The following is a 27,869-nucleotide window of genomic DNA, read 5'->3' on the forward strand; positions in this document are numbered from 1 at the left end:
AGAATGTAGAAAATGCATGAAAAACAAAACAGAAGGAGAATTTTACTCTTTATCCAATGTTCTTTCAATTCCACAGTAAACCACCCTGAATGGATGTCAGCTGTGTAGCAGACTAAATCTTGTGCTGTAATGTGAATCACGAGGTGTCTGTGTGAGATTGAGCGAGTGAGAGACAGAGTTCATGATCTCATTTGCCATATGCACTTCCACTGTTGGCTGGGGAAAAAAACTTGCACTATGTTCACTCAGTCATATCAGTGATGCACGCAGATAACCTTTCCACACATGCATGGCATATAGCACTGCTCCCAGCATCTCTGATGTGATAATAGGGGATACGTAACACAATGAATAACCCATGTTTTCACTCTGTGATTAAAGTGTGCCAAATTGTAAATGATCTAATCCCCTTTTCAATGACATTTCTCATACCAAGATTATAGTGACAGTTAAAATAAACAACTACTGGGTGCAACATATGCGTTGAAGACTTATGCATGGTTGTATGTGAGACAGTTAGTGTGCCTTTTAAATCAGACCTACTTTTTAAACCAAAGTGGGACAAGATAATGGACATGTGCCACATCATAGGTTATACATTCTGAGTGAGTTAGGTGATTAACAGAAAAGGCGAAAAGAATGATGATACACTCCAATGCATTAAATACGGTAATTTGGCCATTTATGTGATTATCTTCCAGGGCAATCTTGTCCTTACGGTTAGTCTAGTACAATTCCAAAAGCTATGAAACCTACAGTCACGGTGTTTTTTTAAAGGAACGCCCCTGTTAAAATGCAGATTAGGGTAATTAAATATGGCGTAGTTTGAATGTAGCGAGTGAACGTGAGAGTAAAGGTAAGCTTATCTTGCGGGTGCAGAGAGCCGGGATCTCCGCCCCTCTCCGACCTCGCATTCCTCAGATTCCCACACTCAAAGCTCACCTGACTTTTACTTCACCTCTAAGCGATACCCTTTCAAGAGCTAAGAGAAAAGTGAGCTTTTTGTGGTAACGCAAAACTAAAACAGTTGCTGTCTGTCCGCCTGGTGAGTTTGCAATTCCTAAGGGTTGGCATTGAGGTTACAGCATGAGGTCCTTCAAAGGTGTGCGTTGTTGGCGATGACTCGGTCACAAGATCAAGATTAAGGTAGTATTAGATTCACTCCCGCTGTTTATAAGCCTAAATAAGTTTACCTTGTGCCGTACACGTACGCAAAAAAGCTAACACTTTCTTTACACAGTGAATTCATGACTTTCTGAGTTCACGTAGCAGTCCATACCCTCCTGCCTTGCGCACAGATGCGTGTATTTTTTCCCTACGTTTTCCCCCCAATTATTCTGCAGTAAGTGAATGAGCGGAAAAAAGAGATAATAAATACCTTTGGAGGACTGTTGTTCCGCTGGCTGAGCTGCGGCTAGGATCTACATTGGAAAATGTAACTTCATCGGTAAAGTCCCCTCGTTTAGTCCCATGCATGTGGAAGAGTGAAACGCTTCTCCATAGTCGTGAAGAAGAAGAAGACCCTCGGTCGCTTCCACCAGCAAACCCAGGCAAAACGAGCGTGCATGACGTCAGTGGGAGTGTGGGAAAGCACTGCACACTCCTGATTGGTTGTAATGGGAGCAGGGGGCGGTCCATAGGAGGTTCCCTGTGTTGAATTAACCAATGGGAGTACAGATAATAGTTTCCTTGGTTACATTTTTTTTGTCACTGTACAGAGGGATACAGAAGGTAAGCTAGGGTTTAGTGGGTTAAATGTTTATTTTACTCGCATAGTAAAGAGTTGACTCTTGTCGTGTGAGTTAAATTTAGAAGCAGTGCGAGGCTCTGTAAAACTTCGCTTTGTTTAATGTTTTCAATATTTCAATTCATCTGACTTTACGTTTACTGTAGACTTTGTTAGCATTAGCTAGCTGACAGGATAGGTAAACAACTGCTCCACCGTGACACCTCTCAGGCTCACCTGCCTGTTTGTAAGGTGTTTAATTTGTATGCCCCCGTATTACTTTTGAACTATAGGGCTGCAACATATTATTATTAATTATTTTCTTAATAATTTAGTAAGAAGTATTTTTAAAGGCATACTAGTACTACCACTTGATTTTATTGAGTTGAATTGTTTCACTGGATTGGATTTAGCAATGTCTTGAAGACCTTAATAACCTGACTAAAACCAGGTACCTCTGCCGCTTAAATGTTATTTATTGCAATTTGTTTTGCAAAAAAGCTCTGTATTTTTCACATAAAAGCAGTTATTTATTCCTTAATTTTGCAGGCAAAAATGAGTGGAATGGATCGGAATACATTCATTACAAACTACAGAGCAGAAGATGTGGGTAAGTCAGCAGAAACTGGGCCTGAAATATTGCTGACTTGTGACACAGTGGCCTCATTGATCTGTTGAACAGATTTGACCTGATGTCCCCGTGTTGAATTCCCCAGGTGTCAAGTCTCTGAGGCCTTGCATTGCTTATATTTATTCACCTGCCTCTTTAACTCACAGATGAACTGCTCAAAAACTGTCTGACAAATTTAGTTTGCCCCCCCCCCCCCCTCCAGTCATTTTTCAAATTAGCCCTCCAATCCATTAACGCTGATGTTCCTCTGTTTTCACCTCCTTTTTATTTCTTTGCTGAAGTCAGCATAATGACTTTACTTCAGACATTAAAAGTGATGAGATTTTCAACAATTCCAATGATCCTAATTCAGCCATATCATTTGCTTTCATCCATGCAGAAAAACTGACACTGCGGATGAAAAATGGTCTTGGCAGCTCAAAGTACAAACCGGCTGAATACCAAAAACTACAATCCATTGTTGATGCCAAGCGCCTGGAGACTGATCTAATTGGATTAAAGGTAGCATTTGGTTGTTATCAATATCCTGCCTCTGCTTGAAACAGCATTGTTATTATAAAATGTATTCCTGTTGTATTTAATAAAATGTTGAATCAAGAGCAAATGAAGAAGAATGGGCAACAACACAATAATAGCAAACCGTCCTATTCATTATCCACCACAGGAAGAGCTTGAACTGACAAAAAACAGATTTGAATGTGAGGTGATAAAACAACATGTCTCCAATAGTGGGAAATAGTGCCATTTATTTGTGTTTGTCTATCTTTCTTTCCTCTCTCTTTAACACATACTGTTAAGGGATTTCATACCATATGACAACAGGCATTGCATACACTTTATAGTTTGTCCAACCACATCAAAGAGAACAGTAATATCACAACCATACACAGTAGCATTACAGATCTCATGACTATTAATTTGGATACCCAGGGTTTCTACAAAATTGATTGAAGTTCATAGTCTTCCAACCCTGAGTACAGCAAAAAGTTAAGGCTTTGGGCAATTGAGATAAGGTTGTTGGACCTGGAGTGTTTTTATTGTTAAACTGTGGCAGGAGCCTTTAAGTATCATTATGGTTGCCTGTGTCTCCTTCCAACCCAGCACGCTGCATAACCTAGATAAGACGGCTATGTTCACATCGGGTCGCCCTGCTGAAAGGAAGGCGTTCTGGGCATATCCTGTTGGTGATGTGATTGAGGGTAAATAAATGATTCGCCTCAAGGGGATCATTATTGTGAAAGGACTAGCAGCATTGTTAGATACTCAAACACCCTCTTTTTGCCGATTGATCATATATTTTTTTCTCAGCAGCTCTAGTTTTTGAGTTATTTACAAAAACATAGAAATAATATCTTTAATTTAAATGTTGTCAACATACAATGTGCCTTTATCGTTGAATACATTTGGACTTGTCACAATAAGCACATGTGTAAATAATGAAATTAATTATGAATGAATTCCATTAGGCTGCTACAGTTTTAGGGTCCTGTGCTATGAGCAAAATTGCCTCTCTTTACCATATAGCGCACTCCATTTACACACTGCTGTTTTATTTGAGTTTTGGAATACTGAAGAAATGTTTGCACAAAATAGCGTCCTGAAAATATCCACTATGAAACAAAAATGTGTTCTTGTGCGTTGCATTACACTACCTTCTGCTATAATCCAAGAGTTCACCTACTATTGACTGATAAAAAAAAAAAAGAGAACAAGGGCTCATTAATGTTTTTATTAACACCCGTGCTTCACTCTGACAAGCCAAAATGTTGGGGAGAGGCACGAATTCACTCAATATCTCTAATCGACAGATTTTGTATTTGTGGTACTCTGGCGGAGCATCATCATTTGTGGCTATAATCATGTATTTTTTATTTGAACTCCATATTTTTGATTTAGGAGCTTTAAAGAGTTATGTCATGGATCTGGAAAGTACCACATAATGTTGATATCTATATCTTGGTTGGGATTCATTCACAAAGAGATATCTGAAAGGTATCAAAAACAGATCAAATCTGCACAGGCTGTTTTAGAGATAACAAAAACAATGAGAAAGGGGGTCATGCCCAAACGTTTGCAAAGACAATGTGGAGTGGCAAATATACGTTTACAAGTAATAGAAGCACACTTTTTCCTTTGACTCAGTTGGATACAAATAATTTAAAAAGTATTTGTCCACTAAAATGGTTGAAAAGGGAACCGTACTGGGCCCTCGATCGTTCACAGTGTTTATATTGGTGGATTAGGTTATTGTAACAGTGAGAGTAGAATTCAGCTGATGTAAATTTAGCTCCAGGCTCATTCTTTGTAGTCCTGCTCAGTTTTTTAGACAGCCAATGCACATTTAAATCACCTAGCCTGGAGGAGGCAAGGGATGACCCCAATCTGGCCTCTTTCTTTAAAGACAGCCCTTGTTTCAGATCGAGCACTGTAGATTGGAATAACTCTCAAATGTTTTTGACTGCCTGAGGGTAAGGATCTGTAGACAAACCTGACCCTAAAGTTTGACACGCATTAAAGACAACGATAAACACATTAACTCCTTTTCATTTCCTATTAATATGAAATGCATTGTTCCCATGGATTGGTTATTTGAGATATTCCTTTGAACAATTATCTGAGCCAGTGGCCTGTGTATAAAAACTGCTGATAGAAGACAATGAATTGCTGTGTGGAAAGCGCTGTGAAGAAGGGCCTTGTCCTTTCATAATGAAAAGAGAAAATAAATGAAGAGTAGATTAAGACTTTTATACCCCCCCCCCCACCTCCTATTCCTAAAAACGTGTCTCATGCGTGTCATGCAGGTTTCCACATAATTATTTTTGCTGTTTATTTTTGCCTTCATGCTTTAACAGTGATACCGTTTCAGTTGAATTAACTCCGTTTATGAGCCTTTCACAGACACAATATCACTAATAAGGGCTGAAGCAATGCCTGTGTAAACCTATTCCTGATGTGTGTAAAGGAAGAGAACTTATCCCGGCTAAAAGGACACACAAATGACCAATGTTATGTTTCACCATCCGTTCCAACATCATGATTTATTCACTTTAGTTCTTGTGCTTTTTCGATGTTATAAAATGGCCCAGATAATTGATCCATTAAGGCACTTACAGAGTCAGGTCTTTCAAGACTATGTTAATTATTTGTAGGAGGAAATAAATGTCATGGCTAAAGTGTATTGAAAAGCAAACACTGTGGTGATTTGTTTTAACGTGCTGATTCAGTTCCAGGGCTTTTCCTGCTGAGCGTTAAACCTTGTCTTATAGGTTCAGAAGACGCGTTGTGCAGCCAAGGCAACCAAGGAGAGCTCCGTATTACGGCAGCACAGACAGGTGTGGAGCAGAGAGTGCCCCAGGCTGCAAAAGGCTGAGTAAGAGCCCCATATTACTCCCTGTCATTATCTGCCGCAGTTTTCTGGCTATTACACCACGCAAAACCGTTCCACTTAAGCTCCATTGAGCCCAGGCAGGACCCTGCACGAAAAAAATAGGGTTTAGAGAAAGAGAGGGGACAGCAGCCTGGGGAGAAATACTGTATATATTAGGGAGAACACAAGAAGAGAAGAGATGGAAGATTCCACATGATTTTCCTGCAGTGATGACATTGAATGTAAGGGTGAGAAACAGAGAGAAGTAGAGGGTTTGAGCTGCGTGGTGAAAGTAGAGTAAAGTGAATGGAGAAACGTGCTTCCTCTGCGTCCAGAAGTGTGGGGCCCCAGCGGTGTCATGCCTTGTGAAGTGAGAAGGGCAGCGCTAGCTCTGGGGTGCAGCGTGTTTGGCTGCGTAATGACTGTGTCTGAGCCACCCAAGGTTAATGATGTACACAAGCGTGAGCCTCAGTAATGAGCCTACTCATAAAGAAGTGCCACTGCTTGGAACTCTCTAGGCATACATCTAGTTAAAATACCATGGGATTCAAAAGCCTCCTTGTCAGATGGTAAATCAGGCAGATGTCTCTATGGTAACTTCCTTTATTCACAATCATGTCAACCCCCGAGCCAGTAAGCAGCAAGTCAACAATCTCTGTAGTGCTCTCCGTAGGGCTGATGGTGTGATACTGCCCACAGCAAGACAGCATGTTCACATTTTTTGTGAAAGATTATTCCAGTTGAGTCTGAGATAGTGGGTGATAATCAGAAGTAAGGATAGATCTGGTCCCAGCCTGTCCCCATATCTCCAGAGATGAATCCCAGTAGTCAATGTAGTGGTGAAAGGTAACTAAATGCATGTACTTAAAAAATGTTAAGTCATTACTAAGTTAATTGAGTTTTTAAATGTAATTTTTAATTACATTCTTAGTTCTAGTTACAAATTAGTTTGCAGGTTAAGATTATTAATATAAAATCTAAAAACTTTAACAATAAAGGTGTTGGCCCAACGTTTAGCCAAGTCAACATTTGAAGTGACATTTTATCGCTGTCTTAGCGGGTATTCTGATTTTGTATTATGTTATTTCTTAATTGTTGGCTTAGTAACTTAATGTTGTTGTGTTTAAAACAGTTTTCCCTTCCTCTCATGAAACAGGGAGAAGGCTGAGAATGACATCAAGGATTTTCTTCAACAGCTCAGGCCAAACGGTAGAACAGACACTGCCATCTTCTCCCTTCAAGATTTTGGTAAACAACAATAACCCTTTGATCTTTTTCATTTTACTGTTTATAAATTCAAAACTCACATGCGCCCTTGCACGTTTGTGTTGGGGTTTAGGGGTGCTGCTGGAGAGGGAGCGTGAGGCGTTCAGGAAAGCCACGGTGGAGCCGGTTCTTCAGCTCAAGGTCGACCTGTCCTTCAGACTGGGTGAAGCACAACGTCAGGATCTCACCACGAATCAATCCGACTGGGAAGAAGTTAAACAACAGGTATCCGAGTGAAATAAAATAAAGATGGATGTCCACCGTGACATTGATAAATGAGCTTCATTTGTAGAAAGCTCGCAATATTTCTAAATCTAGGATCAGAAAAATAGAAATATCATTTCTGCCCCTGGTTTTTTAAAACATTTTTCAAGATTTGAGGATTTTCTTCTTACAGCTCATGGCCTCAGATGTTAGGGAACTATTGAGGTACCAAAACAGTCTGTCCTGCACATCCAGCAGAAGTTTAAACTGTCCTGCGTGTTCACACAAAGATTTAAGCTTGCACACAGTCATATTCACTGCTATTGAATCTCTTGTTTGTTAGATATCCCTCCCGAAGTCACCAAGCCTGCTTTTGACTCTCAGAGGCTTTTTGCAAGCTGCAGAGATGAATGGCGAGATTAGGGAGTAAGCAGGGGTCTTTAAAGACAGACCAAACTTGGAACGAGCTTTCTGCCAGCCATTTTGTCTCCTCTGTGTGGATCCTTCAAGCTTGTTTCTTTCCCATGACCCCCCTCTACAGCCCCTGGAAACATGATTGCATAGGCACAATAGGACAATCCCCCCCGTCAACATACACAAACACACCCAGCCTCGGGTTCTCTCTTTTTCCTTTTGTTATTTTTTTCAATTTTTCATCCCACCATGTTCATCCCAAAACTATAATAATTGCACTGTGCATATTTTACTATAAATTATAAAAGCTTTTAGTATTTCTCCGTATTCATAGATTTACTATGCTAATATCCCTGTCCTATGTTTGATCATAATTCATCATTGTTATCATGCATCAATCCCATTCAGGCTCATAAATACCTGTGTGTGTGTATAAAGTTCAATACTCACTTTTTGATTGTACAAAAAAACCATGGAGCTGTGCAACTTAACTGTTTATCTTCTTCTGATATTTAGCATTTTGGGAGATATGTAGTTACTGATGGATTGCTATTACTGAATTATTCTCATGATAAATGTTTCTGAATCAACAATCTGGCTCGGTTAAATAAATACTGTTCATTTGAGCGGTCATAGCATAATGACAGGGTATAAAGTGATACACGACTACTGTGACCATGTCAGTCTGCTGTGTGTATCCCAATTTGTTGAGTAATTCTTTATTTTAGTCATTCCTTGATGGGCAGGGTTAGATGTGGAAGTATCAAACAATAAATGGTTCGGTAAAGTAACAGCTCATTGGAAGTGTATTTCCCCCAGACACAATAAGGTTCAACTGCTGCTGTCATGATTGTTTTTGTTTAATATGACAATCTTTTTTTTCAAGTTTGTTTTTTCCTTGAATACCCAGATACACTTTGTGAAGGACCAGCAAGATGAAATAACTGCAAAACTCAATGCAGAGTACCAGGTTTTGGAGGAGGAGATCATTGGCTGTGGCTTAGAGGTACATTTCTCACTGCTGGTATAAAGATATCCTCCTTCTGTGTCAGCAACATTGTGATTAAAAACTATTTCTACAGTGTGTCCAAATAAAACGTGTGAACATTTCTTTATATATGTCAAAGATAGTCATGTTGTCCTTTGCAGAAATATCTCACTAGTACTTCAGATGATCTGGTGATCATAGGAAGCTGTCCAGAGGAAGTGTTGGAGTCAGACTGCCCTTACCCAGAGCTGAAGGACGCCCTGATCCAGGCCTTTCACTCGCTATCAGAAAGATACCAGAGCAGGCTGCAGGATCTCCAAGATCAACTGCAGACAACTGACAGGTAGGATTTAGCAGCTAACATTGAATACATGTATGCTGGCATTTCATTCAATATCTCACTAAAGTCTTCATATAAATAAGCTTTTAATGATTTTCAGCCATCCACTTTGATAAATAAAGGTATAGGCAAAACTCCAGGGAAGCTGATAAGATCAAGAATAAAGATTAAAAAAACTCAGCAGGACCCCAGCAGCATAAAGACACAGTCCCTTCCCTCCGCAGAAGCAAGCTGTTTCTCCCCAGGAGGTTGATTATGTCTCTGTCTCTTGATCTGTGCTTCCATATCAGCGCTGTATAGCACTGTTAGCTTATATGAGCAGTATGCAATTAATCAGTATACCATTTGGAATTCAAGTCAGGTGTAAATGTTGCTTTATGATCCTGTCTTCTCTTGGTTGGAATCTGTTTCAGGTTCTGTGGCTGGTGTGCAGATGACCACCAACGCTTCCTGTTCACTCTGTCTCAGTACACTCAGGACCAATCAAACCACAGAGCTCTCTACATGGACCTGCTGCAAAGACTTTTCCTGGAGAAAACTAAACAAGAGCTGGTCAGTACTAAATCTGTTAAAGAAAGAGTATTTATTTGCATATTATTTAGTTTAACTAAAACCCAATGCGTGTTATATTGTACACATACATACAAATATGCATAAACTCACCAGTCACCTGAACATACACTCAAATACATATAGAAAATATCAAAGATAGATACTGACAGTGGTCATACAGTAAGTACCCGAAAATTGATTTAAGTCAAATCTGTTTGCATCTTGCAATTTATTTATCTATGTATCATATTCAATTTACGTGTTTATAGACTATTTCTATTGTATGTGTATTAACTTACACATCTTACAACATTCTCTTGCACTATTTTATTTCTATTCTGTTATTCCTTTCACTATTTGTATTGTTTTTATTTTATTTTATGTCCTATATACGGTATATTCATGATCCATTGTTGGAGGAGCCTGGGACTTCAGTTGTTCATTGCCACATCTACGCTGTAGCTACTGTGCACATGACAATAAAGCCTTGAATCTTGAGTAGTAGAAGTACAAATAGAGCTGCATTAGCAAATAAGAAATAATGAAAATGATCATCGGTTATGGGACGTTTTCCTCAAAGAAATCCATGTTTTTAAGGGGATTTCTGTTCACACTCTCACCGATACATGTACACCTTGAAGCTGATCAACCACAGTCTGATCTGCTGAACACTGAGCGTTTCGAGGTTATCTGAATTGATCCTGTTTGGTCAATCTGGGCTCCTACTGTCCTCTGCCCTTTTTTATTTCTTTCTCCCTGACTGTACTGCACACAAAACATCACATACATGCCAAACGAGGTTGCTGGACACTAACGTGCACTGTAAACTGATGCACTTCCACACACACCTCTCCCCAGTCTGAATCCCCCCTGCAGTGGGAGTCCCATGCTCCCTGATCAATATAGCTCAGGAGCCAGCGCTGAGCAGAGACACACAGATCCGTCTGGCCAATGAGCCGCTCAGCACGCTGCAGGATGTGCCATGTCACCCACTGTGGACACCTCGCTCACGCCACCAGCTAGCATCGCCATGACAACTGCCAGCCGCACTCTCCTACCTCACCCCCACCCAGAGACCTGTCCTCGTATTAGTTCCAGCTGGGTGCCGCATTTAGAGCTGTGATCGTTCAGCCTATAGGGGGTTCGCCAGAAGGAGAGATGTGTTTCTCAACTGTCTTTATCACACTTTTCACTTCCTCAGAAAACAGCAAGACTTGATGGGCCCCGCCTAATTCAGATACCATAATTACCTTGGTTTGAATGCAGTTGGTAATCAGTGGTATAGATATAGAGTTGCTGAAATGAAACCCCACTGATTAAGAAACATTTTGGATTTTTTGTGTAGGCTTTCTTGGCATTTTCTATATTTGACATGGATTCGTATCCAGTAAACATAAACTTAAACGATGAGCCCTTAGTTAAAGTTGTCTCTGCACCTACATGTTTGGCTCCATTACAAAATAAATATCCTGTTTGTTCAGCAGCATACTGCTTGGACAGATATTTCCCTCTTGCATGTTGTGTATTGTATTTCTATGAAGTCAATGTCTCCGCTGTTAGCAATTCTTATTCTTCTTTAGCCATTCTTTTTTTTTCTCACCTTTTTTTCTTTTGCATGCAATCATTTCAGGGTGATGATAGCATCATGTTCTGCTGCTTCTTTGTCATCTTTAATTATAATGCAAAATACAAAAGCTTGTATTTTTATATCTAGAAAGCAGGTGTGATACATTAGCACAGTTGTAAGGGTTTGTGCAGTGTAACAGTTTAATAGCCTCGGTGAGAAATTAGCTCCCATATTGAATTGCTTGCAGTATCATCTCATTTGAAAAACCTCACATTTTAAGAGGGTAAAATTGAGAAGAATAGTCTTAGAAAGAACATTTTGGTAGAAGTTTCATTCTTTGACACAATATCTTTTTTTGTGAGAGTGTGATTTCACTCTCTCTGTGTGATCTTGCAGAGACATTTCCAAAGGAAAATAGAGCAGAATCAGCGGGTATAGACAGATTAGTGACATTTTTTTGTTTACTTTTCTGTCTTAATCTCAAAACATTGGGATTATTATGTTCCTAATTTAAATCCTAGACCATATCACTATCTCAACATAGAGCCTTTTTCATTTGTATGTTGAAGTTTGAGGCCATGTTTTCTGTGTTTTGTTTTGCTGACCCAAAGTTAAACTAGTCTTTCAGTTTAACATCAGACGGAGGCACTCCTGCTAGTTTAGTGAGGACATCTCCCTCTACTGGATAGGGCTTTTTATTGTATCTTATCATTTACTTTTTGATGTTCTTTCATCACAATTAGAGGCCATTTTATAGTAATGCCCTCATGATACGGCAATAGTGGAAACATTTCCTACCTCTTACCTTTTCTGAATTAATCCGGGTAGCCAGTTTTATCTTTCCTCCTTACTAGTGTGGCTCAGTCCTTGAGGTATTCTGCAATCTGCAGAGGGAATTTGAATACAGCACCTAAACTAAAAGTTTTGCCACTTTAAATGTGCACTGCAGACACAGTGCGGTGGATGCTTCAACGTACCTACTGTGTCTGATGTGTTGGCTAAAGTGCATGCAGGCACATATGTGTGAAGACACATTGCAAGCATGTACACAGACACACACACTGTGAACACGCTCATTCACAAAAACACGAGGAAGACGAGGGTAGTGAAGGAGACGACAGGAGAAAATGAGAACCAAGGGTGGATCTTCCTAAAGTTTTAAAGTTGCGCATTAATAAACAGGATTTGCTCGGCTGCCTCTGGCACTTCTGTTCCGTTGGCAGATCTGTCAGCTCACTCATTTTCAATAAAACCAGTGAGCCGTCTAATGCCTTCCCACCGTCAGTTAGCCGCTATTAGCCCATAGAATAGATGAATATCATTCCCTCTGTTCCAATGAAGCAGCCAAGTGATGCAGCCTCTGTGAGCGCTGACACAATGATGAATAGCTACAGGCAGCCCTCACACAGAAAGGAACTGTTTCCCTTCAGGACATTTCACAGCCAGGAGAGAGGGGGCATTTGATACACCAGCAGAGCCAGATCTGACACAGAGTTCCCCCTGTGGCCCTGCTGCCATTGTTAAAGACAGTACATCATGTGGGGCTGTTTGTGGAATTATGTTTGCTTGTCATTAATGTCTTACAACCTTACAACACATTGTATAATTCAGCAGTGTTTCACTTTGGGGTCATTACCTTAATCTGGATTTTCTACCATTTTTGTCTTTGATTTTCGTTCAAAGTTTATATGAAGAACCAGTTGAGGAGAAAGTATTTAGATCCTTTATTTTAGGTAATCGTAGTAATGCCTCACTGTTAAAATAATCAGTTACAAGTAAAAGTCCTGCATTAAAAAGGTTATTCAAGGTAAAACTAGCTAATTATGAATAGCAAAATGTAGTAAAAGTAATATATTATTTAATAAAAGTACCTTATGCAGAAGAATGCAAAAAGAAAACACCAAAACATTCAAAATTAAAATTAAAAAAGATTAATCTGCAAAAGCAGTTTTTGTAATAACTGTGGGCTAGTTTAGTTAAATGAAAACACACCATATTTTGTATACGTTTGTGTTTTTCATGCAAAGATTGTTATCTGTAAATGAACTAACTTAAGCTGTCAGATAAATATAGTAAAGTTAAATATTTACATTTAAATTGTAGTGGAGTAGAAGTATAAAGTTGGCATTAATATAAAATACACATGTAATGTACCTCAAAGTCAAAGTAACTCAAATGCTGCATGCAAGTCCAAAACGTTGTTACATTACACCACTGCGAATAACTAATGCATTTGACCAACAAAGACATTTAGTTATGATACAGTCCAATAATAAACACTTCCTTCTCTGCCATGTGGTTCCTCCAGATGGAGCATGAGCGTGTGTGGGACTGGCAGCGCTTGACCCAGGCTCAGCTGAGGGTGGTGACCCAGCAGTGTGAGCGGGATCAGGAGGAGCTGCTGGCCAGAGCCCTGGTCACCCTGCAGGAGGCGAGGCATGCCCACCAGGAGGAGCTGAAGCTCCACAGAGGCCGCCAGCACCAGCAGGACATCTGCTCGCAGCTCAGAGAGAAGGTTAGTGGCACACCTTCACACCAGGAGCCGTCACATTTCAGGAACATTTCTGACTTTATGAGGCAGCACATTTTTATGTTGGTGATGATAATGCTACAGCCCCATGCCTCCAACCAGTATGGTCTCCTTTCAGGAAGTGGATGTATGTGTTTAATCTCATACTTCTGCAGCTTACCCAGTATGAGCTCTCTGTGGTTTACTGCTTATTTATAAGGCACACTCTCACATTAGAGGAAGTTATTCAGTCGGTTTTCAATATAAGTAAGCATGAAATCATTTCCTAGCTATCACACATGTAGATGTGTTAGTTAGACAGGCAGCAGTGTCTGGCTGTCTGCCTGTGTACAGTATACATGCTGACGAGGCTGCCTATTACGCCAGGCTGCCTGACAGCATCTCTCGCTTTAGCTGCCACTTGGGATGGGCTGTGAATGCAAACAAGCTAATAAGGATGGTCTCGCAAACATGATGTTGCTGTCTCTGAGGGGCACTCGTTCACATTCGCACCACAAACAAGTTACTCATGGGAACAAATCTGTGTGTTGTTGATGCAGTGTTGTACAAATTGAATTTGCTTTGTATGCCAGTTTTCGGGGAAAAAAACTGGTGCTGATGTCCTTTGGCTGATTAGATAACAAGAGTCTGATGTTCTGAGGTAGGGTTTGTGTGGGCCATCAAACAGTCTGTCCAATAACAGGGCACATCACTAAACAGAAGGCCATGCCCTGGTTTAGTTTTACAATGTTTGCAGGAACAAGGTCCTAGACCTAGGCATTCCATGCTGCAACCTGTGGACATGATTCAATTAGTAGTCTTTCTAATCCCAGTGTTTTTCAACCAAACTCTCCTAAATTCAGATCTATTGTGTGGGCATGAAATTGTACTCTGCGGTAATGCCAGCCTGTAACAGGAATGTATCCACGCATGGCACTCTTCTTGCAAAGAACATGTATGGGAGGTCCAGTCCTTTATGTTGTGAACTCCAAAACCAACTATTGCAGGGATGTTTTCAGAGTTCCCCATGTCGGGAATAGGTGTATGTGCTCCCACCTAAACTACTTTCCTTGTGCATTCGTTGATTTTCTTTAGAATGACCATAGTCTTTTATTTTAGTGCTTCATTTCCTTTTTTCCGGAAAGGCAATCAAATCTCTTTATTTCACAAACTGCACTTGTAAACACAAATATTTGGAGTTAGGACCGACATCACTGATTTGAATGTCAGGCGTCACCTGACATTCAAATCACTCTCTCTCTTGGAAGACAGTTTCATAACAGGTTGACAATCGATGTTTGTCTCATACTGTATGAATGCTTCCTGTCTCATCTTCAAGGAGAAAGCTGCCGCACTAAAGCACATGCAATCTTAAGGCGTAACAGAACATGCAGGGCGGTATTATAAAGGCTCAAAGGAGAAGAGTGTGAAGGGCATGTTACTCAGCTTTATAGTCTCTATAATTAAAATGTATTGGTGGAGAAAAACAATGGCAGATCTTTCTGATAAAGACACTTTAACTGGAGTTCATGTGCTCCTACATTTTCTAAAAATCAACAACTTGGAGATTTGTTTGCTTTGACATAATAAGACATGTTGGAAAGGTCGTTTTAGCTTCACTGCCATAAAGAACTGCAGGAAGTAAAGAAGCAAATTCAAGGACAAAGATCACTTCAATGTTTTGTCAGAATGAAGCCATTTGCCACAACTGCAGCGACTTGTGTTGGGGAGAACAGACATGCCAGGTTTTTAAAAATATGTAATATGCTATTCATTCCTCTTTTACTTTATTCTTCAGAACAACAGCGGGCTTTGACTTTCAGTATAAGTACATCTGAAGCAGAACAAACTACACGCCTTTGACTCTGGCAAACACATCTCAGAGTTGGCTCTCTGAGGCAATGAGAAAAACAAATTCACACTGACATTATCACTCCCATGACTTTTACCACACACACATTTTGTTTTGTTTATGCAGTGCATGTGCACATATCGGAGTTTGTGTGGAGGCTCAGACGGACGCCGGTTTCCATTCAATCTATCTTTCCACTGCCTTGATCATCCGGCACAGCGGCACAGCGGCACAGCGGCGCAGCAGCGAGGGAAAATGGATTCTCCCCCTGTTGCATCTGCTTCTTTAACGTTTTGTTGCCTGCAGCTGCTCCCCCTGACCCAAGCAACCCTCCCGACTCCACCATGAGTCACCCCCCCACCTTGACATCAGCTCCCTTTCTAACTGATATTCCTATTTCCCAAAGTGTGCTGTAAATGATATGATTTCTCAGTAGGCTGGTGCAATAGAGCTAGCAGGCCACCTGTAATTCGACCAACATTTATATTTTATGGAATTGTCACCATGATGATCCATTATTCAAAAGCGGGTCATCCTCAGAGGTTTTCTTTTCTGCATACTGTTTTTGTACCCCGTGGGTTACCTGCCAGGAGTGAAGCTTAACTCAAATCAACAACAAATAAAAGGAAGAGGAAAATAAACAACCAAATGGGCTTGCATATTAGTGAGATCTTAGTGGAAACCAGTAGGCTATGCTGCCCACCTGAGTCATAATGAAATTGCACAACAACACAATCACAGCACCTGTTGTGATTTAGAGTTTGTGAAAAATGTTTTAACAAGAGTTCAAATTGTTATCTTATCTAGCTATGGATGAACAGTTTTGAAAAAGTTAGCTCACAATAATATATAAAGAGTATACATGCTAAAAGTATTGAAAAAACATTGAAATATAAAGAAGAAAAAAAGAATAATCTAGTTAAAGGTAGGGTATGTAAATTTGAGAAACCGGCTCGAGATCGCTAAAATTTGAAAATACACGACCGGAGAAAATCTGCCACTTCCTTACAGAGCCCCTCCTCCAACACACACGAGTTTGTGCACAGATGGAAGGCTGACAGGCAGGTAGGCCATCCAGTTATTTTAGACGGGCCGACTAAAATGATTGGTCGTGCTTTTTACAGTACTACGGCTTCCACAGGTGACGTTTTTTTATGGATTCTTTTTCAAAGCACTTAAAGAGCAACTTGCAGGTTAGAGACACCTGTGAATAAATTTGTAGGAAAATGATGAATACACTAGATTTTCCCCAAAAATATACAGAAATATACACTACAGTGACATCTGGCGTCGTTTTTGTAAGAAATGTTCACTTCCGCATAAAAAAGCCTCGGCACGTGACCTCCCGCGTGTGACGTAACATGGGGGAAACAAGGGGGAGAGCGGCCGGTCTAACGTCTGAATAAACATGGATCACAATGCTAGTTTTGACACATTAGAGGTTGAAAATATATATTCGAATGCATATAATTATAATTATGAGCCTGCTAGGCGTCCAAGAGACCAGGAGCAGCCAAGGACTAGGGGGGGAGAGAGATGTAATACGGTTTCTTGATAAAGCTGTGGAGATGGAGTATGTGCTGCAGGGAGGTGGATGCACAACGCACCCAGGAACGAACGCTAGCTCCGGTCCTTTTCCCGTAAGGGAAACTGTGGACTCGATGCCCTGACAGGCTTGTGTTTGTGCAACCTGCACAAACACAAGCTCACTATGATTACAAATGGTGAAATGCAATGTAAAATTAGCGAAAAAATACCAGCTCACTAAAACACAACCGCTCAAACCAACTACAAACTACTACCGCGGATTGGGGCAGAGAACGAGTCCAAGAAAGTTAACTCCCCCATATGACGTAATATGATGCGTTTGACGTTAAAAAAAAGCAGTTTTTAGTAGCAGAGCTCAAAATTGCTCCTTTCCCTCTGAATTCCTGCCCTTATGTCTCGTAAAACATATCAAATCCTACATTCACTTTTTTAATTGTAATTTTCAAGCAAGTTTAAGCTTAAATGTAGAAAAAAAAAAAACCCTGCAAGATGCTCTTTAAGATGTTCATTGCTATCGGGATGTTAAGAGCATTCCATGGAATATAACAAAAAGTTTATCTCGAGCCGGTTTCTCAAACTTACCTACCCCACCTTTAACATGAGTTGATTTTCAAAACGTAAACTAAATGAAATAGAAAAAACGAGTTAGCATTTGTTTACAACGTTTATAATCCATTCACACAGTGTGTTGCCACTGAAGGGCTGAGAGAGCAGTGGGAGTGGGTTAAAAATAGTTTTTGGAGCCACTTGTTTAGACACATTTCTACTATGTAAAGAATAAATGAATTGATCTAATATAAACGCCTCTTGCGACAACTTCTCTTAAGCAGTTTAAGCTACACAATTTTTGAAACAGATTACGAAGATAGAGTGCTGTGATCGTACTTATCGGTTAGGGTAGTAAATTGCAGACTTGTTATATTGTGATTTTGTAAAGAAACCCCCTCCATCACGTCTCATCTTCTCTGAGCCTCCGTGGTCTCAGATGAGAGAATATATTGGATGGTTTTTGATCAGTACAGGTCTGATTCTGACCTTGTGAAAGGGAGCACCGCTGCGCTGCCAGCTCTACTCTGAGAGACACGTGTGGAAGGAGGAAATGCAGGGTTTAATTTGGTTTCAGAGGGAGCTTGTAGCCGTCTGTTTTGGAAAGGGCAGGGCTCACACGGGCCACAGATCGTTCTTGACAATCACATATTGGCTATGCAAAGATGGCTGGCTGGATTCATGCTTGTGGACACAGACGCCATTACTAATTTAAAAGCAAATGTTTAAGAAGTCGACGTGTGATGAACAGCATTATAAATGTGGAAAGGGTGTATTGTGAAAGCAGTGGTTGAAAGTAACGATGTACCTTGACTAAAGTACTGTTCTTAAGTACAATTTTGAGGCATTTATTACTAGGGTATTTCCATTTGAAGCTACTTTATACTTCTTCTCCACAAAATGTTTGAAGCAAATATTGTCCATTTGACTTTTTACAACATTTATTTGACAATATAAGTTAATAAGAACTATGCAGGTTTATATAACTCATAAAAAATATAAATCAACAAATATATTTTGATGTACTATTATGAATTCAAGATAACTGGCAGTATGAAAAGTCATTAAAGTAAGCTCCACCTTTACTAGCTTTACAATCAAAATAATGAACACATTGTAATTATAATCCAGTGATGTAATATATATTATCCCGAAAATCTGCCTGAGTATGTTTAGTTTTGCTACTTTAAGTATATTTGTAAGCTAATACTTTTGTACTTTTACTCAAGTAAGATTACGAATGCAGGACTTTTAGTTGTAACAGAGTTATTCTAAAATGTGGTATTCCTGCTTTTTTTTTTGTAAAATATCTGAGTACTTCTTCAACAACTGGTAAAATGTCAAATGACATGAATGATTCATAGAAACAATTCATGCGAGAGATTTTCAGTCCAATTTATCACTGACAGGCAGACCCTTCTTCTCAAATCATCACGTGTTTGTTCTGCACTCTTCTGGCTGCTGTAATTAGCTGGCATTGTTCTCTGGTTACTGTTCATTCAAGCCTTTTATTCTGTCCTTGCTTTCATTCTGCCTCCCACTTACATCTTACTCCCAGGCATCTTTGATGAGTGATTGTGTTTTCCACATTAGTAAATAAAGCCTGGCGGGATGGCAGATTGTTGCAACATGCTCAGGTGGGAGAGGGATGAGTCGCCCAGCAGGAGCAGTGACACAACAATCGAAAGCAGAACGATTTTCATAAGATGGGAGGTTTTCTGCTATGCCGATATCTCATTTCTCATTTCCTGCCTTGCTCTCAATTGTACTTTGCAATATGAAAGCACTGTTACGGTCTGATTAATGCACACTGTCGTCTCAAAGTTTGGAATGACCGGATTGATCAATAAATCTTTCAACATAGTTAAAAACTGTATAATGCAGATAAAACATTTATTTTACATTTTGAGTAGTTTTAGCCCTAGAATATTAATAATGAAAGGATTAAAAACACAGTTCATTCGATGTCCTGTCACATTGTGGAGGGAACTGTTGTGGCCACTTTGAATTTGATTTTCAGTCCAAAAAAAGTGACCCTTGATCATTATGGACCCACAACAGGGCAGTTTGCTTTACATGTTTTGAAACCCAGGCTTTTTCTGGTATTAATGAATATTTAAAATGTGACTTTTCAGTACATAGTATATTCAGCTGGTTTTGCTTGATTCAATTCCATAAGAGCCACCTTGAGAAATGTGATTGTGATTTTTTTAAAGAAACAACAGTCCTGTTTATTCCGGTTTGTCAAAGGCATCATTTATTTATTTATTTTTGTGTTTTTTTCTACTTTGAAAAGTCCATTCAAGAATATTAAGTAGTCCTCTCAGCCAGCTGACCAGTGGCGTGCCTTGCCTTGCCTAAATTAATTTGTTATTTATCTGTCCAATGACCTTTTACATTACATTACATCGCATTTAGCTGACGCTTTTATCCAAAGTGCATTTGACCAAGAAGATACAAACTAGAAGAAAACAGAATCATATAAGTACATCAGGTTTCATAGGGCCAAAACATTTCAAGTGCTACTCAACTGGCTTTAGATAAGCCAGTCCTTTTATTAGTATATAACCTTGCTCCCTTTCATGTCATGTGATACCTTGCGTGACGAGTGAACTGTTTAATCAGCCTATACTATAGTGTAGCTAGCAGCAGCAAGTTTGGCAGCATTATAAAAAACGTAATAGCTTGCATTTATAATGTTATATGTGTATATATATATATATATATATATATATATATATTATAAAAAAACAATATTTGCACCGGGCTAATCTCAACCTTGTTAAGCCACTGCAGCTGACTGTACCAAATCAAAACTTTTAAAGAAACCGCAAAGTTAATGTGGAAAAAATGTAAGAAACCTAGGACAGAGCAACAGAAGAGGAATCCCTCTCCCAGGACGGACAGACGTGCAAAAGATGTTATGTTTAAATTAAAAGATAATATATTTACAAAATAAATAGAATGCATGTGTCTATAAATAAGACGGAAATTAATCCAGGTGGATATCAATAATCCTGTGGGTTCACGACTCAGGACCAAAGCAACAGGCACAGCCACGACTCAGGATCCAGGACTCAGGATCCAGGACTCAGGACCCACTACTCAGGATCCACTACTCAGGATCCACTACTCAGGATCCAGGACTCAGGATCCACTACTCAGGATCCAGGACTCAGGATCCACTACTCAGGATCCACTACTCAGGATCCACTACTCAGGACCACAGGCACAGGCACGACTCAGGGTCCACCACGACTCAGGACCACAGCAACAGTCACGACTGGTGATCCCCTCCCTGCAGTAATCAGTGTGTTCTCTCTGCACTGTGCTAGCAGATTTCCTGTCACTGAGTGTTCGTGACTAACAAGTTACCGCTCATCATCTGGTGGTCGAGTGGACACAATAGATTCTCAGTATTTGAGACAGTGCGTGGGCGAGTGTTTCAGCGGACAGCTCTGAGCAGTTAATTGTTCCGATGTGTATAATTTTCCTTCTACCAACCCCATTTCATATGGTGGCAGTTATGCAAATATAAAGGTAGATGCATAGTTTGTCATCTCTTAATTTAAACTATTTTCTTGCCACATTCAATTTCTCTCATGTGTCATAATTGTCACTGTTGGAGTCTTGCTGTTCGAATACATCCTTCATTTTCTCCAATTTGCTGCTCCGACTCACAGCAATAATATTGTTTCAAGATTAGCATGAGTTCATGTGTGTCACTCGCCTGATGTTTGTCATTAAATGAGCAGCAATGGAAAGTTACAATGATGGCAGCTGCAACGCCCCCTGACAGAAGACATGTACAGTTATATTAACAAAGGCTTTGAGCAGGCTGCAGTGTGCAGATAAAAAGTCGATCACTCTTTTGTTATTCTGTCATCTCTGCAGTCGTTTTTGTGTTGCCATGAAAAAGGATGGTGTCCCATTTCCCTTTGAATCCGCAGAAAATTAGATTCCAGTGACAAATGACTGTAGACTGTTCATAATGATGATTTTATTCTCTTTGTGCGTCCTAAAATGCCTTTTCATCCCTACCTAAACTAAAATGACATCCACTTAGCCACTGTGGCCCTCACAGTGTTTACAGCGGAAACTTTAAAGATACCTTTCATTGTGTCAGTGGCCTTTGCAATTGAACTTTATACTTTATACTTATGAGGCTTTGTAAAACAAAGGTAAAGATAGTGTTATCTGTGGCATGTTAGTGTGTTTGTCTGAAAAAACATGCTTTCCAGACCCACCACCAGGTTGTTTTCACACCCCGTCTCTCTCGGTTCCAAGCATCAGGCACACAGGTGTCTTATCTGGGCCAGGCTGGATTTTGATAGATGGTTTAATTATGTGCGCTTGTTTTTCCCTTTTTTTTTTAAAAGAACAAAATAAACCAAATCAAGTAATTAGATTTTCAGAAGGAGAGGAAGCCAAGCCAAGCCGTCCTCACACTTGCTGTATGAAAAAAGATATCAGAGCTTTTTGTTAGACATTAACATTGCTCATGTCTCACATTTTCATGATGTATTTTAGGTCGTTTTTCCTTTGCCAAAACAATGTAGTAAGTAAATATGTCAATAATTTGCACTAAATAATTGTAGTTACCTTTTTTATATTGAAATTTGCTATTCAGGATTGTTCATGGGGCAACATTAGTCATTTGGCAACTGTGACCTTTCAAAATTACTCAATTATATTTCACTAGGGCAATATGTAGATCTATGCCAACACTAACTGGTGAATTGTATATATTAAAACCCAGTTCTAAGGAAAAAAGCCGCAGGACAAAAGGTCAGTGCAGAAAATGGAATGTGTCACTTATTCACTTCTCAGGAATGCACTCCTATACACGACGAGTCCATATTGGACTCAGACACAAATGTCTTCATAGGAAACAATTCCAATTTCTAAAGAAGAAGCATATTACATCTCCAGCTTTAACACTGTCAGAGGGAAGTGGATTAGAGGCTGGGTTGTTTAAAGTCCTCTCTCTAACACACAGCTGCTGCTTTTTCTCAGGCGGACATCAAGTATGATTGACTTGATGATACCGCCGGTGCTAATGTGTGTGACCATGTTCATTTGCTGTTCATTCCTACAGGGATTCCTAAGCTCTCAGCTGATAGATCTGTGAATCTGTCTGCCTGGGGAGAATTTAACACTCCTAATCCCTGGCACGCCAAACAGAGGCTGCTGCAATATCAACCCGTCACTCACTACCCACTAATGTTTGACTGTGTGTGTGTGTGTGTGTGTGTGTGTGTGTGTGTGTGTGTGTGTGTGTGTGTGTGTGTGTGTGTGTGTGTGTGTGTGTGTGTGTGTGTGTGTGTGTGTGTGTGTGTGTGTGTGTGTGTGTGTGTGTGTGTGTGTGTGTGTGTGTGTGTGTGTGTGTGTGTGTGTGTGTGTGTGTGTGTGTGTGTGTGTGTGTGTGTGTGTGTGTGTGTGTGTGTGTGTGTGTGTGTGTGTGTGTGTGTGTGTGTGTGTGTGTGTGTGTGTGTGTGTTCCCAGCAAGCACAAGAACACGCTCTTGGAGAAAGTTATTTGTCACTTAATGTGTCAGTTACTATATATTTGCAAGCTATTAGTTTCAAGCCCATCAAACTTAATTGAATAATCATACAAATCCATGGTCAGAAATGTGCTTTAAAGGCTCTTAATGTTGACAGTACTACATTGTTGCTTAATACAGTAAACCTCAAAGTTACTGCACAGTATCTTTCCAGTTTTAAAAGTTGGATAAACATCTAGATGACAGTTTTCTTCACTTTCTGTCCTTAATTGCTTCATTTCAACAGCTCGTTCCTTAGGAGCTATAGGGCTCAAACAACAGACGTTTCTTTCAAATGCATTGATGGCTCCTGAGGTGATGTAAAAAAGGAAGTTCTGACACCTCTTCCAAAGTTGATGCCACATGTTGGCAGGATGGCAGAGGGGCTCAGCTGGTTGTCTCCATGTGAGTGATGCTTTTAAAGACAGCTGTTAGCAGACAGTAACGTGCTTCTTGTTTCCCCCTGGTGTGTATTTGCATGTGTGTGTGTAGCTGCAGCAGTGGCGGGCCCAGCAGGAGGAGGTGGCCAAGCTGGAGGCTGCTATAGCTGCTAGACAACAAGAGGAGGAAGAGGCGAGGCTGAGGAGGGAGCAGGAGAAGGAGGCTGCCGTCAGATCACACCACAAAGAAAAAGTAAACACCTTGTCATCTCAATCATATATCAGGCTGCACCTGCTTAATATCAAAATCTCTGCATATTATTGTGAACAATTGTGGAAAAAAATTGGAATTTTTTATTACACATTTTTTTCAAATCCTCCCAAAAAAGATAATAATGTGGCCCTAATCCCCTTCCGTACATTATGATCAAACCAAAAGGAATTAAAACATTTTTGTATAAATGAATTCCATAAATACGCATAGAGAAATAAATATTATTTCAAGATAACAGATGGTATTTCTGATCCTGGGCTTAAAACCTCCATATGTTGTGTGCATAACAACCTTATGCATACACATTTATTGTGAGGAAAAACTAGATAAATATAAATTCATATGCTTATTAATCATGCAGCTATCCTCGTGGATCCCAAGCCCTGTGCACAAAAAGAGCAATGATTATAAATGGTTGTCAAAAGCACCAAATGATATGTAGCATGTCAGCTGATGCTAAAACCTTTGTGTGTGTATGAATGACTTTTCACAGCAAAAGATAGAGCTGACTGCAGACCAAAAAACGTTACGTTAGATACATACAAAATGTGCTGCAATTACCTGGGTACTATAATCATTATCTCCGCTAAGCTTTTAGTTGAGTTTATTGGTCAGTAGTTTGTTTATTTGTTTGTTTGTCAGCAAGATTATTGGAACACAACCGGCCATATTTCATGAAACGAAAAGGAACGGATCCGCTGATACAAGTTTTTCTTTTCTTGAAGATCTGCTCTGCTCTTAGTTTAATTTAGTTATTGTCCTCCCAGGTATAACAATTCCACAATGTGTGTGTGTGTGTGTGTGTGTTTGTGTGTGTGTGTGTCTGACTGTTTAATTAACCCTCTCCTCAAGGGCCTGCTTGGAGAGCATGGGCAACCTGAGACACTCTGATTAATGAGAGTATTTAGGCTGCATTGGAATCCATATGATTTAGCACAACAGTCTGCCAGACATTGAAATATCATCTCATTCTTTCTGTTTAAACTTATCTGATTCCTGCTCTGTCACAATCAATAGGACATGACAAACCTTAGAGTTTTGGAGCGAGTCGAATTAGTGTGAGTGGGGCTACTGTTCTTGCGGCTGTTGTTAACTTTTTGTCGTTATTCTCTGTAAACTCGTTGTTCTCCCCGCAGGTCAGGCAGTTTTATTTACAGCAGCAGAAGAGGAGGGAGACGCTGGCGCAGAGGGATCAAGAGAGACTCGCTAATCTCAGGAGCCTCATGGAGGAGCAGTCCAGGCGAGATAAAGACAGGTGATTGTTACAGACTGGGACCTTGAGTTCTCAAAGATTTGCTAAAACAGTTGTGAAATAAAAAATGCTTGGAATACATTCTTACCCATTACAAATATCGCATGGGACACATTTTTTGGCTTATTGGCTTACAACCCCCTACACTCTAAGATATATGTATGTGTTTTTATTAGTAGCAATATCTAGCTTACTGTACTCTTCTGTAGTAACAGCTATCTTACAGTTATTGACATGACATACAAAATGAAATAAAATGAATTAACTGGTCATACGGATCACTACTCATGTGGAAGCAGTTGTTTAATGACATCTGTGTCAAGCGTCTTTGGGTTCAAGAAAAGCGCTTTAGAAATACAATTTATTATTATCTGTGTCTCCGCGGGAGCCTGTCAAGTCTGAAGAAATTACCATGGAGTCATTTAGGGAGACGTTTTCGCAGAAATGTATTCATTAATGTATTTATTATTGTTTAATCACATTTCTAACCTAACCTGAAGGCCAACATAGTTGTGCTCTTAAGCGGTTTCATTAAATGGGGAAGGTTGAGGTAAAAGAGTTGTATTGAGGACTCCATATTTACTTCAAAAAGCAACAATGGCTGACACTCTGTTCGTGCTGACGTTCAATGGTTTATATTCCCGGCAGCCAGAGTGAAACACTGCATTTCAGCCTGGTCTGAGGCTACTCTTGAAAAATATAGGATTCTGTGTTGAAAACATCCTCTTGTGTGTGATTCGCTTAGCATTTCTCTGCAGACACTCAGAGACTGACTTTAATACTAGATAATGGTGTTGACATTGGCCGTGAAGGCGCGCAGGAATCATGGAGGGGCTGAGGAAGATATCAAAAACACATGATGGGAGAGGAGCTGATCTCTGGAGGCTCCATAAAACCTTCCACAGCCCGGAGGCCTGCTGTGTCAAGAGCGATAAATACTAATGGCAGAGGAAAGAGAGCAGCTGTTCAGCTCTGATGCCTACATCCTCTGGGCTCCTTCTAGGGTGCAGTATCGGGCCGAGATGCTGCAGCGGCGCAAGGAGGAGACGGAGGCGCGGGAGCTGGAGCGGCAGAGAGAAGAAGAAGAAAAGCAGAATCGTTTGGAAGTTCTCAGAAACCAGGTGGATTCATTTCTCCACTTAGCCCTTTTTAACCACATTGATTTTCTCTGTCCGTTGAAAACCCGTACAAGGGAAGACTTAGACCAGGGGTGTCCAAACTACGGCCCGGGGGCCAAATGCCGCCCGTGAATCGGCCCTCAGCAAATTAAAAAAGCATAATGAAATATGGCCCACAAATGAAACTTGTGTTTGTCTTAAATTGTACTTCTCAAATATATATGGAAACATATATTACACAGTAGTATTCATGAGTTAAGAAGCCAAATGTTTCAAATACATTCAGTCAATTAAAGTTGAAAACAATTTCTAACAAACCTAAGTTGATAAGAAAAAAGCCCAATAACTTATTTACATAACAAGCTTCAAATAAACCCTTCCTATTTCCTCTTATGATAAGCAATCTGAGGTTCCTGTTTTAAGGAATGAGCTTCCAACAAAATAAATGAAACCCTATGGAGAGCTGGGATGTAGGCTGTTTGTTTTCTTAAAGCATATTCAAGTAACAAGCATAATTTGATTTATTTTGCTGACTTATAACTTAACTTATGAGGCACCTCTAGTGAGTGGCCCAGCCCTTTGTATATTTGTATGTATGTGGCCCTGGGTGAAAAACGTTTGGGCACCCCTGACTTAGACTCTTCCCAGTCTGAGTGGCAACAATGAAACATTATGGCAGTAAGAAAAACGGTATGTTTTCAATATATTGAATATTTTTTAAATGTATTTTAGGTTGGGGTGGTGGCAGAGGCAGACCCGGAGAGGATGATGGCAGATACAGAGGCTTGGAGGAGTCGACAGCTGAATGGAAAGGAGTTTGAACTCCAAAGACCTCTCTATAGTATACACACGTACACAGACACACAGGTGAGGCATGATAACATCTACTATCACCTTTTAGCTTTTGTTTTTTCACACAAACTCTACAGCTGCATGGTCGTTATCCCAAAGCTCGCTATTATATATTAAATTACCTCATTTATATCCTATGCTTTACATATTATAAGCCCACATGGCCTTTTCCCCAGTTTCCTTGACCATTATCAGCCGTTAACAGGTTTGTTTTAATCTTGGGTTGGACTGTCCCATGACCCATGAAATGCTGAACGATTATGTAAGCTGGTTGGTTGGTCAATCAATGTTTGTCTTCATCTCAGAATGTGTATACACAGCCTTTATCTCAAGGCCACCTGTGCAATCAGTGTATATGTGTTGTTTTGCTTCACCGTTGGAATTTGCTTATTGTGTAACACATCCAATGACTAAACATTATGCAACTCTTCTCCAACTCCCAATCAGTGAGCGATTCGTTTTTTATCTTGTTTGAAGTTGCATAGAAAATCATAAAACAAAGGTGTTTGATAGGGTGTATTCTATTGGGAAACAGCTGGATACACATCATTTACTGTGGATTTGTTTGTTTTTTAACATCTGTTTTCCAGATTGTGTCTGATCCCAGAGTGCGTGTTGAGCAGGCTCTAAGGGAGGCCGGTCTGCAACACAGCCAGTATGCCAAAGACGTGCTGTCTGTTCTCACACCCCCCAAACCCCCGAGACGAGATACACTATCAGATCTCAAATTCTGACTTTGTTTGGGATCACATTGTGATGTCCAACCCTTGTTCTGGTATTGAGCGTGACATTAAATGTGAGTAATATATTTAAATAAGCTGCATGTGTATTTACAGTTGGACAAATCACACCCTTTGGGAGAGTAGCTGCTGTGAGTGAATCAGGTGACACGGTGCAATTATTGTTATTGACATTTTTTTTATTGAACTCTACAGCAT

At 40.0% G+C, this 27,869-nt stretch overlaps 2 protein-coding genes across 7 annotated transcripts in view; one reads left to right on the top strand and one right to left on the bottom strand.

The window, feature by feature from the left end:
• pkp4 (plakophilin 4) overlaps window positions 1-1,538 on the bottom strand; it is a 76,754-nt gene extending 75,216 nt beyond the window's left edge. For both annotated transcript variants that reach the window (XM_079667179.1, XM_079667178.1), the window contains exon 1: window positions 1,379-1,538. The gene's annotated coding sequence lies outside the window, so the exon portion shown is untranslated. The remainder of the gene's footprint in view (window positions 1-1,378) is intronic.
• On the top strand, window positions 892-27,864 carry ccdc112 (coiled-coil domain containing 112). 5 transcript variants are annotated; one of them, XM_079667183.1, is made up of 15 exons: window positions 892-1,045; window positions 2,276-2,336; window positions 2,737-2,858; window positions 5,624-5,727; window positions 6,881-6,972; window positions 7,064-7,215; window positions 8,519-8,614; window positions 8,758-8,939; window positions 9,350-9,488; window positions 13,364-13,570; window positions 23,548-23,688; window positions 24,846-24,964; window positions 25,965-26,082; window positions 26,812-26,946; window positions 27,522-27,864. In XM_079667183.1, the coding sequence occupies exons 2-15, from the start codon at window positions 2,282-2,284 to the stop codon at window positions 27,663-27,665; spliced, it is 1,806 nt and encodes a 601-aa protein (XP_079523309.1). In that variant the 5' UTR covers window positions 892-1,045; window positions 2,276-2,281; the 3' UTR covers window positions 27,666-27,864. The 5 variants fall into 5 exon arrangements, with proteins under 5 accessions (XP_079523309.1, XP_079523308.1, XP_079523311.1 ...); XM_079667182.1 differs by lacking the exon at window positions 892-1,045 and adding an exon at window positions 1,637-1,731; XM_079667185.1 differs by lacking the exon at window positions 892-1,045 and adding an exon at window positions 1,726-1,731 and having other exon boundaries at window positions 2,253-2,336.
• Window positions 27,865-27,869: the final 5 nt, after the last annotated feature.

The sequence above is a fragment of the Notothenia rossii genome, assembly GCF_949606895.1.
Source record: "Notothenia rossii genome assembly, chromosome: 2".
NCBI lineage: Eukaryota > Metazoa > Chordata > Actinopteri > Perciformes > Nototheniidae > Notothenia > Notothenia rossii.

Excerpts from the sequence above, each read along its gene's own strand:
- ccdc112 (XM_079667182.1), top strand. The coding sequence starts at position 1,666 with ATGGGAGTACAGATAATAGTTTCCTTGGTTACATTTTTTTTGTCACTG. Across the intron at positions 2,337-2,736 it reads CTACAGAGCAGAAGATGTGG|AAAAACTGACACTGCGGATG; the intron begins GTAAGTCAGCAG and ends TCATCCATGCAG. Across the intron at positions 26,947-27,521 it reads ACACGTACACAGACACACAG|ATTGTGTCTGATCCCAGAGT; the intron begins GTGAGGCATGAT and ends TCTGTTTTCCAG.